This window comes from Diadema antillarum, unplaced genomic scaffold (genome assembly GCF_040938485.1).
Source record: "Diadema antillarum isolate AM-2024a unplaced genomic scaffold, OU_Dant_1.0 seq00000382_RagTag, whole genome shotgun sequence".
Lineage (NCBI taxonomy): Eukaryota > Metazoa > Echinodermata > Echinoidea > Diadematoida > Diadematidae > Diadema > Diadema antillarum.
In genome coordinates this window covers 2,629,745-2,643,637 of record NW_027271380.1, presented here as the reverse complement: position 1 = coordinate 2,643,637, position 13,893 = coordinate 2,629,745, and the positions used below count along the sequence as shown (strand labels likewise).

General features: G+C 37.9%; 1 protein-coding gene across 1 annotated transcript; it reads left to right on the top strand.

Annotated features, from left to right (window-relative positions):
• Positions 1-2,060: 2,060 nt before the first annotated feature.
• LOC139731677 (uncharacterized) lies at positions 2,061-6,312 on the top strand. Its single transcript, XM_071642565.1, has 2 exons — positions 2,061-2,312; positions 5,623-6,312. The coding sequence occupies exons 1-2, from the start codon at positions 2,061-2,063 to the stop codon at positions 6,310-6,312; spliced, it is 942 nt and encodes a 313-aa protein (XP_071498666.1).
• The last annotated feature ends 7,581 nt before the right edge of the window (positions 6,313-13,893 follow it).

Sequence of the window (13,893 nt, the reverse complement as noted above, 5' to 3'; positions counted from 1 at the left end):
GATTTCGTGTCAAGAAGGAATAATTAGTGAATATATCTGTACATTTATCTTTTTAAGTGAGAAGGAATATTTCATTGGCTTGGAGACTAGGTGGCGATCTGGTGGCGACGTGAGTCTCTCTGATCGCGGAGTGGTCGTAGAGATGTTTCAGCGACGTCTCCGCAACGTCTCTGAGAAGTCGAAAGAGAATTGAACATGTTCGATATTTTTTCGGAACTTTTTCCAGTTTCCAGCTGGTTTCGGAGACGTCTCCGCTACGTCTCCTTATTCACGGTCAAGTAGGGGAGACTAATTTGTCCGCGAGGTCTTCGATATACGTCTCCGCGACCTTGCGGAGACCCAGTGGCGACCTTCTGGAGACGTCGCGGAGACGCCTCAGCGACTGAGAAGACGGCGCGGCGACGTCCCTTCGACTTCCGCGTCGACTGATCAGTTGCGGCAGTAGCGGCGAAATCTCCTCCAGTGAGATATGCCCTTTAGACACTTATGAGGCGATGACGTGATCACGATTGCCAATTTGAGTATGCGGATACGACTGATATCACTGATTTTGTAAAAACATCGTGCAGGGGGTTTGTATTGTTTCCACAATTTCAAATACATGTATTATGTCTTCACGTGTGTTAGTTGTCAACAACCACCAGAGTCCTGTTGTGGCTACCAACAGTGTTTAGTTTCGAAAGACAATGTGTGCGTGTGTGTGTGTGTGGGGGGGGGGGGGGGTCACCCAGTCCAAAAACTGCCGTTTGAAGCTATATCTTTTTGCTTTCGAAATTAAGGGGGGCGCACCGGGCGCAACTGCTGGCACTGGCAGCAATATCAGGAGAATTTAAATGCGAGCGAGCGGAGCGAGCGAGCTTGAAAATCGTGACATTACAGTCCCAAAACTGCCGTTTGTAGCTATACATATATATATATATATATATATTTTTTTTTTTTTTTTTGGTTGCAGTAAGGGGGGGGGGGGGGGGGGGGCGCACCGGGTGGAGCTGCCGGCAATTACTGGCAGCAACTTCAGGAGAATGGCATTATGACTAAATGCCAGCGAGCGGAGCGAGCGAACTTGAAAATTTTGACATTTTACAGTCCAAAAACTGCCGTTTGTAGCTATACTTTTTCGCTTTGGAAAAGCGAGGGGGCGGGGGACGCCCGGTGCGCCCCTCCCCCTGGATCCGCCACTGGTAGTCAAGGGTGTCGGTTTATGTTCATGACTGGGGGAGGTATGACCAGCGAGGTGGCGTCGAAGTGACCAAGCATGGGAAGGATGTCCAAAATCTATCAAAATAGTAAACACTGTATAGAATACACTAGTACTAGTAGATATGTATAATGTATAAAATCAGTGCTGCCAGAACCAGGGGTGCGAATTGTTTTTGCCCACGATGTTGTGTTTTTTTTCCCCGATGCAAAATTTCAAAAAAAAAAAATAGATAAAAAATGATACTAGTAATTATTTAGGGTCCGGCGTTGAGGTCGCTCGCAGACTGATTTTTTTTTTTTTTTTTTTTTAAGGGTCTGAAGGGGGGTGCGTTCGCACCCAACGCACCCCCCCCCCCCCCCCTGGTGACGCCCATGCACCGCCACATGACGTACACGAAATGGATAAAAGATGACTCAATTGAGATCAAAGAGTCGAAGCATAATGCAGGTACATGTCAACATTACAATCACACTTGAGCCCGACCGAAAAAAAAGTGAAAAAAAGAGAAAACACTACAGGATACACGAGTTTCACGGGAGAGTCACGTGTTTAATTCAATACAAAACCCCTCAACCTGCTTTGCAATATATTACTTTGGGAGTGACAGGCTTACCTTGTTTGAATCTATGGAGCAAAGTACGCTATTAGCTTGGGCACGCATCGATCGAAGAAAAAAAACTAGGCTATGTAACTCTCAGTCTCCTTCCAATACGCTTTAGAATCCATGTGTATAAAGACAAGCCTTGTAGCCTCATAAAGGTAACTGCCTCAGCTATAACCTCTCTATATAAGGCCTTGCTCGTCAGAGTCTCTGAAGCACTGGTGTACCGAATACACACCAACCAAGTTTTCAAAAAACATGGATCAAGATGGAAACTACACTGTTGATTGGGTTCCAACCTCCTTGGGCCTACGATCTTCAATTATTCGTGGGACAGCGACGGCTCTGCACTTCCTGGGGTTGTTGGGCAATTTTCTCACACTGTTTGCCCTCCTTGCCATTCCCGCCCTCAGAAAGTCTCAAAACATCTTTATCTTCAGTCTGGCTCTTTCGGACTTCATCGTAGCTTTCTGTAGTGCAAATTTGCTGCTGGATTCATTGCTGTACACAGTAAGTATATATCGCAGATTGACTTTTACTCCAAATTAAGAAGTGTTTTAGACATCTTAAAATCACATTAAAATTTAAAAGAAGTTGTAATCTCGTGTTTTTTCTTGTCAAACCAATATTAGGGAATAACTTGACCTAGCAAAACCCGTGTCGCACAGACCTTTTTCAAGTTATCTTTCATTATCAAACACACACGAGTAAAATGCATATTCTATAGTATAGTGCGTATAAAAAAGGTAATCCAACTTTGAAGGGCTACTATTTTATGATTGTCAGCTATGGAGAGTGCAATGTTCGTTGTGAGGAAAAGGGAAACGCTTCTTCTTTCCATTGATACCTAATTATGTTGACAATTGTCTTGCGTGACTGAGCACACTAACTTTAGAGACAACAATGACAAATTGCACTTTTTTCCAAGTTTGCTTGTTATTGTGAAGGAACAATGCATGTCTGACTGCATGGATTATTCGTCTAACATTTTATGGTTCGAAACCTTGAACATGGCACGTTGTCGATAACTTGGTCCTTCCCATTACCAGAAAGGCGAAACCATTATCCATTTTACTCTCTTCATATTCAAGACACGGTTTGTCACTGGGAGCTATGTGTTGAATATGAACTGAGGAAAATGGATTGCGTGGGTTGGCCTCTGTGGGAACGACCAAGTTATCGGACAAACGGCCACGTATTCAAATTCAAATTCAAGTTTATTCCGTTTTTCGACAATAAAAAAAGCATACCATACATCACTCTTTCTTCAGTGATAAAAATCGTATCAAGAAAACAAAGTGAGTTTAACAGAGTAAAACAGTACTTGTATACTTACAGTAAAGATGCATTACAATGCCTGAAGTAAATTGAAATAAAGTGAAATATCAATGTACACAAGGCGAAAAACGGAGGGACCCACTGAAAAGACAAAGCTTGTAGAGTGTGGGCCCCTCGGGAGAGAAAGAATCAGTGAAAATATTGGTAACAATCGGCATCAGAACAGCAACAAAAATGTCTGAAGCAATAACAGCGAAAATAATTATAACAGCAAAAAATAGAGAGAAAATATGTTTTAAAGAAATTGACAAAATAGAAATGGAAATGGAAGCCCACAAAGAGACAGAAAAGGAAAAAACACATAATGACAGTACTAACATATAAACAGACATAAAGCGACACTGGGACATCGACGAGACTAGTTAAGCGCAAAAGACAGGCTACGACAGAAAGCAAGACTAGCACAAAGGAGATGACGATACATGGGGGTTGGACGATGGAAAACAAAAACAAGACAAAATGGACAGAACTCCCTCATTATCTAAAGCGTATAGAGTGCAGATCTAAAAAAAAAAACCATCAACTGCGGGACTAACTTATACGAAAACTATTCATGAACTTGACTGTAGTCAACCAGTTACAAGCATGACGAGCGACAATGTGTAAGCGACTAAACGTTGAAGGTTATGGACCATAAAATGTTAGGAGAAACCTAAACACAAACCCTAAACACAAACTCTAAACACATACCTGCATTCGCACAGGCTGGCCTATTTGGCAACTTTCATTGACAGATCTCATCCATGCAGTGAGACACGCATTGTTCCTTCACAATAACACGCAAACTTGGAAAAAGTACAATTTGTCATTGTTGTCTTTAAAGTTCATGTGCTCGTTCATGCATGACAATTGTCCACAAATTTAGATACTAATGGAAAGAAGAAGAGTTCCCCTTTCCTCACAACCAACACTGTGCTCTTCATAGCTGAGAATTAAGAAATGGTAGTCCTTCAAAGTTGGATAACCTATTTTTTTGATACCGTCTGTATATAGGCCCAACGAATTTTGTTGGGTTGGGAAGAAGACAAGGTGATAAAATACGTTCTACCCAAACTTGCAGACAATGATATCCTTACATTAGTAGCTTGATTGTTAACAAGTAGGTTTTGCAACTGCACAAAAATATTGACGCATGCCAATCGTTACGTTGGAGGTTTAAAGTGATTATTATCTTAAACGTCTATACAACACAATTAAACACATAAACTTATGCCACGCGTATAGACATCATGAAAATATTCTGAAAGAAGTATAAGTGTATTTGATTCTCCAGTCTACTTTATTCTCACAAAGATCCCGAGATTCTCCTGCAAACTATCAATAAAGAGGTGATGTTACACAATGAATCCAGGTAAAAAAATTATCATTCATCATTTGCAAAAGACAAAAGTTTTATTTTTTATTTTTTTTTGTAATTCACTCGAAACGCTGCCTGGCAACGTTGTCCTTGAGGACACTCCAATTGTAATTATTTCATCTATTAAATTTCTTGGTGCTTATATAGCTAATAAAATGTCATGGAAATTTCATGTTAACGATTGCTGTAAGATTTCACATCGGAATATTGGAATTATCCATCATGTTGAAGTATTTTCCCGACCCATGTTTCACTTACTTTATATGATAGTCTCATACTTCCGTATCTGAACTCCTACGGTATGCTCGCTTGGGGAATGTCACGTACAACCTTATGACCAAAATGACCAAAATTGTTTTGAAGAATAACATTTTAAAGGTCAAAGATTTATACTTATATCAATTAGGACAATTTATGTCTAATTTCAAGAAAAGTAAGTTGTCCAAAGTATATGATGATGTATTTTGTAGAAATGTTATTTTTTACAAGTATACCTCTATACGACGATCAAATGAATTTCATTTACCCACCCTTCTTAAAGCATTCCTGCCCAGAAAAAGTTTGTTTATACAGAACCAAAATTTTGGAACCAATAAATGATGATCTAAAAGATGCACCGAGTCTTGCTGTATTCAAGAGAAAATTGAAGGCATAATCAGCTTTGGTTGTTATTTTTTAATATTCGGATTACGTTTGTTGTTGTTGTTTTTTCATTTCGTTTGCAAAATTTCCTTTAAGTCAATTACCTTGCCCATACCAATTAACGGACCCCTGCTTCCTCTCAGTAGTCCTTATTTCCTCCCCTCTCTCCTCTCCTTCTTTTCCTTCCTTCCTTCCTTCTCCCTCTAACCAGTCCCTTCCCCTTGTTTGTTTGTTTTATCTACGTTAATTCTTGCTTACTGTGAGAGTCTTGACATGCATGTATGTGTTTCCGTACATTTATTGTTGTAATACACAGTACGATTTGATTTCTTTGAATCTATGTCTATAAAAAAGTATGTGTTATTGGAAATAGAAATATCATTTGATTTGAATGGATTTGAATTTTCGGATTAGCGAACCTTGGGAATAACGATCTGTAGCCGATCCCAAAATTGTTGTCTCTCAATTTCGTCCTCATTTTAGTTCACCCTGTACGTGGAAGCCATGCTTTACCCTGCAATGATGTTATCACTGCTGAGTACATTGGCAATTGCAGTACATCGGTTCCTCGTCCTTCGTCTCGATCCATTTGGTAATCGACGTCTCGTGACTGCAAGACGATCGATCGCAGTTTGCATCTTGCTTTGGACCGTCGTTATCGCTTCGTTCAATCTACTGTTTCGGTATGTCGACAACATCATGGCCTCTTTGGGACTCATGCCGCTTGTTAACACTTGTTCGCTCTTTTTGGCGACTTTCTGCTACCTCGCGATATATATTAGAATTGCATCGATATCTCAAGGTATCGGCCTTTCCGATATATCCCTCAAGCGTCGTGCGAAGAGGCAGTTGAAAGTGCTCGTCACGTTCGGTATGGTGATTGGATCTACATTTGTGTGCTGGGTTCTGTGGCTGGTGATCATGCTCTCGTCTTACTACGCACCGCAGCTGTATGGGCCATGGTTCTTGCCTCTTTTGGAGGTTAGCATGTTGTTGCTCTCCCTCAACGGGGTCTTGAATCCAGTCATGTACTGGCTGCGTCTGACGGAATTTCGAAGTCAGCTGACGAAATGTTTCAGAAGTGCTAAACCTGAAGAGGAAACTCGTGTGTCATCAATTTTCGGTAACAGCTCAAATAATATGTCCACAAACGTTTCCAACAGACGTAAATGATTTAGGCTTGTAAACCGTGACGTTCATGTTCAGCTAAAATCGAGAAGACTACTAAAAGGTACAGGTAGATTAAGACTGCGATTTGCCAGTAGACTGATATTTAGAATAGCTTCGCCAAGTGAATTTAATATGGTCCGGTTTGGAAACACGTGGCTGTTATTTAACTAGGACCTATATTGACGTATTGGCAGAGGACATGGATTTGGATTAGTTCTCTGAGGGTAAGATTGTATTGATTGATCAGTATAATGATTTTGGCCCGCAACAACCTTTTTTTTATTTTTGTCGCTGACTAGATTACCATAATTACCTCATTCGATCTTGTTTTATGATTAAAACCTAATGGAAGCGCCATCCGTAGATAACATACTGTCTTTTCATTATTGCCATCGACACGGCATATACATTTAGTGTAGAGGAGTAATGTAATACTATGAACATGCTCATAATGTTTTATCCTCGCTGAGTATGACTCAGATCTGTCAATATCACTTTTGTTTGTATTTTTTGTAAGAACTTTGCATCTTAATAAATGTTTGCATTGTATTGGTCCTTTTTATCACAATTTAAAAAAAAAAATTAAACGGGGATAAGATATTGCCCTTCCCAAGATACGACTTGTTATCTGTCGTTGCAGTAATTGCAGTAGTGGAAACATTATTGACGTATTATTAAACGAGACTTTATGTCTAACACAGAAGAAGAATCAATTCAGTTTACCCCGAAAACTGACATCAATACACAGGAATCCTCTAGCAGCCTGTCACTGACAGTCGGGTAAAAGATGAAATCCTTCAGGTCTTTGTTATTCACACATACATACACTCACACACACAAATTTCAAACGTTCGCATCTATAATTTTTACGACAAATCTTAATATATGATTGCAAGAAACGCTCAAATATATGCTATAGGGCTTCTTTAAGTAATGCAAGATGTCTTGCTGATAAAATGTGAGAAAGTTCTGTTCATCGTATTGTGTGAATTTAAAGATAATCAATTAAAATCATATACCCTTACTTGGCATTCATTTAAGTTTGTGGGCATCTTCTTATGTTAATGGGCGTGTATTAGACGCTCAGACTCAGTCGGAAAATGTTCGAGGCACGACTGCTTGTTGCTGGAGTCAGAATGCTTATATATTCCAACGCATTTGCACTGTATATCAGGTGTTTACAAAACGCTTTCCGATGACTTTCCGGTGATTGTTTACACTTGCATACATTGCTAATATACAATGAGATGTTTTGAAGACAGAATGGCATGCAGTGGGCGCGGAAAGGAAGTGGAAATAGATTGTGATGTATCAGCATGTCGGAAGATTCGTTGATCTTGACCAGAAACAGAAACCATGAGAACTTAAAAGGAGCTTGACTGAGGAAGGGTGGCTGTGAGATGAATGTCATGGATGTAGTGTCTGGGAAGAATGACTATGAAATGAATGATACCATATCTACAGCTACATCAAATAGTACAATGTGTAACTTGCACAGACACAATACTTCACAAATACTTAATTCTATCATAAAAATGTTTATGTTTTAATTAAAACACATTGTCACTGCTATTGGTAGTGCTTGATTGAGCAAAGTCAATGTCAAGTTGAAATTACTACTGTAAGTGTATAGTATTCCATTATCAGATTATCTTCGCGAAGTTCGAGGAGCCTCACTGAAATATCCTGTCATTTCTGTCAAGATCGTACTGTAAATGTCCACATTGATCGAGGATGGATATTTGGAATTAATTTCTTTGTAATGGTTCAACTTGGTCATTTTAAACCAAACCTACTAGTTCTCAATACGTTATTTCAAATTCTAACTATGAAATTCTGGGTCCACACTGTGGTTACTTTCATTACAGTACACAAATTATTACTGATTACTTATAAAGAATTACTTACAAGAGAAAAAAATATTGGTCAACTTGCTATATTTAGGAGTTCAAATCAGTCAAAGGCAAAGAAAGAAGATTATCAATAGATAACGTTTAGTACATGTAATAACAATTTTTAGCAGAACTTGAGTGAGAACTCAGGAATTCAGCATTGTGTTGGTGTGGGATGAGAACAAAGTATAACTCTGGAGTTAAAAAAGGATAACAAGTGGAGATATGATACCGTTTTAGACCTCCATCTTCTTTCCTAGTTTTCTTTTGTCTTTGACACGATTTATCCCATGTGTAGCATCAGCATCACAATAGCTCTATACTGTAATTTACGTTTCTATAGAATTCCTATTATAGAATGTCTGAAAGAAATTGACCCGGATCATTGATTTTCCGGTTCGCTTAATCTGCTGTTGTTTCTTTTTTTTCTAAATCAGTAAATTTGCATGGACAGTCAAATACGTGGTAAGTATTTATGCCATTTTAGGAATACAGATATACTGAATTGTGTTTGTTTGTTAGTTTGTTTTGTTTGTGAGATAGGCATAGAAGAGAACAAATTGAATAAATAATCTCAACATGCTCAATACGATTTATTTCCTCTCTTTTCTCTGCGGGTTGCATTGGGCTTCCAAAAAGAAATACAATTTTGTGGTTTGGCAGTATATGTCATCTTAAAAGCTGTAAAGTCAAAATAAATTCTTCTTAAATACCATTCCCCTAAACTCAGTTCAGAGCTCCTTTGAGTGAATTGCAAATGCTAATGTATTTTAAGTAGTTTCCAGAACGTTATAAAACTACTCACATTAACCCCATTGGGGCAGAATTCTGATGTTTCTATTATTCGCACACCGTACAGAGTTTAAAGTCGATGAATACCCAACATGAGCGCATCTTATCGGCGGGAGCGAGCATATAGGTTTTCCCGCCCAATTTCATCAGAGTTGCATTCAATTTGACGATGCGGTCATTTGAAATTTGAAAGGTAACTAAACACTAAACAAAAAGTAAGTTCCCCCTAAAACAAACCTCTGTAATTTATGAATCGGGAACCTCTGAGGAAATCTGAACACAGGATCATGTAGCTGTATTTCTCGGCTACCTTTCATGTGAAATTCAGTGGATATCACTTAGTCACGCTTGACTGAGCATGACTTAAAGTCAAAATGGTCACTTTTTGAAGTTCACAAGCCCAATTTTGCAACTTTGATTTGGTGATATCGGAACAGATTTCAATTTTCCAGGATAAAAAGGCATGCAACGTATAATTTCTGTGCTTCTTATCGTACCATGTGACTTGTGCACAAAATTTCACGGTTGAGTGAACACGGGGTGAAAATTACCAAAATGACCGATTTGACATGTTTCTCGTGGTAATTTCTATCAATTGAGATTGAATTCGTGTGTTGAACAGTTTTTACACACAATTCATGTAATTTCACGGTTGAATGAGCACATTAAAAACAAAGAAAAAGAACAATTTAAATTGTGCAGTAAGAATTGCGATAATTTTGTGCACTGAAATCAATTGTTTTAATGCTTTTTGTTTTGTGTTTGATACCATTATGCATACAGTGATCCTCTGACATTTTAGTCACGCTTCAATGAGCATGTGGGGCTGGAAAACCCAGTATAATAAAAAATATTCATTGTTTTTTTATGTTTTAGTTGAAATGTTGGGAAATTACTCCGATTTCAATTAAAAACATAACATTTCGATAAAAAATGACATTGTGACATGCTTCAGTGAGCACATACAGTGATCCTCTGACATTTTAGTCACGCTTCAATGAGCATGTGGGGCTGGAAAACCCAGTATAATAAAAAATATTCATTGTTTTTTTATGTTTTAGTTGAAATGTTGGGAAATTACTCCGATTTCAATTAAAAACATAACATTTCGATAAAAAATGACATTGTGACATGCTTCAGTGAGCACATAAGATGAGCAAAGTGTGCAGGTCAAAACCATTTTCGTGGCTGAAATTCCCATAAGATTTACATTTGGTTGGTTTTGAAGACATGTTCAGTGGTGTTAGTGGATAGAGCCTAAAAAAGTGAGTGCAGATGCTCCCCAATCTGTGTTATATTGCCATAACGATCGCATAATAGTCAACCAACATTTTAAGCAACTATCATCACCATCACAATCATCAACACCAGATGAACAACAAAGGCCACTACATGTATCTCACCACAATCAATATCTGTCTCCAGACTCTCCATGCATATGTGCAGCACGGGAGGATATTGATGTTGAACAAAAGTGAATTTTGGTACCATATGTCAATGATTAATTGCATTTATTTTCCCTTTGAATTAATGCATGACTTCATGATGTTACAAAGATCAAGAACTTAATGCCAAAATTAGTATTCAGTAGCGAGAACAAAGGCCCGAAGATTTAATTTGCATAATTTCTCATCTCTGCTCCAACAAGGGGATTTCATCAAACTAAAGGCAGACCAATTTCCCCACGAATACTTCAATATTTAATCAAAGGTAGCCATGGATTATAAGGACGGTTTCCGGCACCATGTACCCTTTGACGTGTACAATTTTGAAGGAATGCCAAAGATCACTGAGACATTTATATCGGTCCTAAACGCAATAATTAAATGTTTTTCAGTTGATTTTAAATGCAGAAGATCAATGCAACACCTGCTGGGTGATTTTAATAAGATAAATCATTGTTTCATAATGTGGTCATTCAACCGTAAAATAAACCACATTGCATGCCAAAGCCATTGTTTAGCTTTCAAAAGCATAAATTCCTCCTCTTCACATGAACTTACCATGGGGATTATGGCCAAACTGCCAATTTTTCATTTTTTTAGTTAAAAAAAGGGTTTCCAGCCTCACGTGCTTATTGAAGCGTGACTGAAATGTCAGGTGGTCACTGATATGCGTTTGGGTATTAGCACAATATTAAAAAAAAAAAACATCATACAGTTGATTTCAGTGCGCAAAATTATCGCAATTCTGACTGCACAATTTAAATTGTGCTTTATCTTTGTTTTTAATGTGCTCATTCAACCGTGAAATTACGTAAATTGTGTGTAAAAACTGTTCAACACACGAATCCAATCTCAATTGAGAGAAATTACCACGAGAAACATGTCAAATCGACCATTTTGGTAATTTTCACCCCGTGTTCACTCAACCGTGAAATTTTGTGCACAAGTCACATGGTACGATAAGAAGCACAGAAATTATACGTTGCATGCCTTTTTATCTTGGAAAATTGAAATCTGTTCCGATATCACCAAATCAAAGTTGCAAAATTGGGCTTGTGAACTTCAAAAAGTGACCATTTTGACTTTAAGTCATGCTCAGTCAAGCGTGACTAAGTGATATCCACTGAATTTCACATGAAAGGTAGCCGAGAAATACAGCTACATGATCCTGTGTTCAGATTTCCTCAGAGGTTCCCGATTCATAAATTTGTTTTCATAGGTTTGTTTTAGGGGGAACTTACTTTTTGTTTAGTGTTTAGTTCATTCGATTTAATTTTATCAGCATGGATTGTGATTTCACGTATTCAAATTCGCATCAGCACCGCCGTGGAGAGCGTTAAGGAATTCAAATTCACGATAAGGCAAAATTCACGATAAGGCAAACAACTAAAAAGTAAGGACAGTCTTTTTCGTTGTTGCTTGTAGTTACTCAGCTGTTTTGAAAATGCAAACTTGATATACCTTGAAATGTGACTTTTTTAACAAAATCATTGTAACGATAACAATTGTAATGACAGTGATAACGATAATAATAATATATTGACGACAAGATCAATGGTAATTGCACTAAAAATACAGGCACACTGTTATCATTATCATATCTGCGATATAAGATACCACAGGCGTATATGTAATGAAGTTAATTAATATATCAAATGTCCGCGACTCTCCTTTGCAAAACAAACAAACTTAAGAAAAATTCTGATTGATATTGACGTCAGTGTACAGACGGTATGATACGTCATATAATCATTCCACATACAAGCCATTCTTCAACTATGGTCTTTTCAGGTTATTAGCATTTCCATCTTAATCAGGATGGCAGAGTAATGCTAGTTTTTTTTTATGAATTTCTGCAAAAGGATTTCTTTTTTTGTCTGTCTCAAGGATCTACAAACACATGTCCTTGATAATAAGCATTTACTACGGGCAATGATGGGGACTGAAGGTCAAAAAAAAATTTAGAAGCTATTTGATATAGTTTCGTCATAATCATTGATGAGTTATTAAAAAAAAATACTAAATATAGTTTGCTGTTGTTTTGTGTGGTCTGACCCCGTCTATAGCCGCTCAGTAAATTGAAGAAGATGCGACATTTAGAGCGACGAAAGGTCCCACAAAGCAGTATTTAATAAAATTCTGTTGAAACCAAGTGTACGACTCATTTTGTAAATTCTTGCTCAGATTTTGCTCCGAATTGCTTCTTTTAAAACGTCTGTTTTATATATCAGTGTTCATCATTTATTTTTCCTTCATCTATAGATTACGTACAGGATATTTCACTTTCGAGACAACTACATTTAGAAATTTTTGTCTCGCCTGTTGTTGTTTTTAGGGATACACTTCGATATTCCTAAGGTCCGTTAGTATATGTACCTCTGACTGTTCGTTTTTGGATTAACCAACCTTCGGCACAACGAAACATATTTCATTTTCGGATTAACAATCCTTGGAAATTGTGAACCTTACGTCATTTTTGGATGAATGCACTTTCGGAATAACGAACCTTCGGAATAACGCCAAAAATGATGCAATTATCGAAGCCTATTTCATTTTCGCATACACGAACCTTCAGAATAATGAACATCACCCGTTTGTGGGTATAGAGGAACAAGACCTATGTGATAGAGAAAAAAACAAAATATTTGCAGGGGTGCATGCATTTGTCACCACAGGCGAAGATTACAGGATTGCTTGAAAGAAAGAGAGAGAGAGAGAGAGAGAGAGAGAGAGATCGGTGGATTAGACACAATGAGGTCGTCTTGTAGACAAAGCCATAATACATATCAAAGTAAAGTCCTTCCATATTTCGCCTCGCCGTAATCAATCGATCAATCACACCACAATTCCAATCTTGGTTTTCAAACACACTTTAGTTTGTACCACATCCGCCGTCAGATCGTCAAGGGTTTTTGTTTTTGTTTTGTTTTGTTTTTTCAACAGGGCAACCACGAACTGTGTAATTGTACCTGTTTTACAAATCTGGTCTGTCTTGAAATCTAAAATCAAGATTTCAGACAAATAAAAGTGAAACATTTAGCTTCCAAAGTTATAGACTAGCAAATAAAAAAAAAAAGAAATCCTCTACACCCACAAAGGGGTGATGTTCTTTATTCCGAGGTTTCGTTCGCGAAATCGAATGACTCAAACACCCATTTGGCCAGTGATGACGAATTTGTATGAACGCAGAGTACCTGCCAATTTGAATACCCTTTGTACGAATTCGAAAGCCACATATTATGTGCAAATTCCATTGACCGAAGTGCTAAATCAAACGCACAAGTTGCAATTTTGAAGGACAGACTGTGCGATAGCGAGGGTTTTTGCTAAACTGAATGAACGCTCTATCAAATGGACTGACAAAAGTGCGAAATTTCCCGGGAAAACCTATATTGAATCAATACACAAACTCCTCAACCTGCTTTCAACATTAATTTGGGAGTGATAGGCTTACC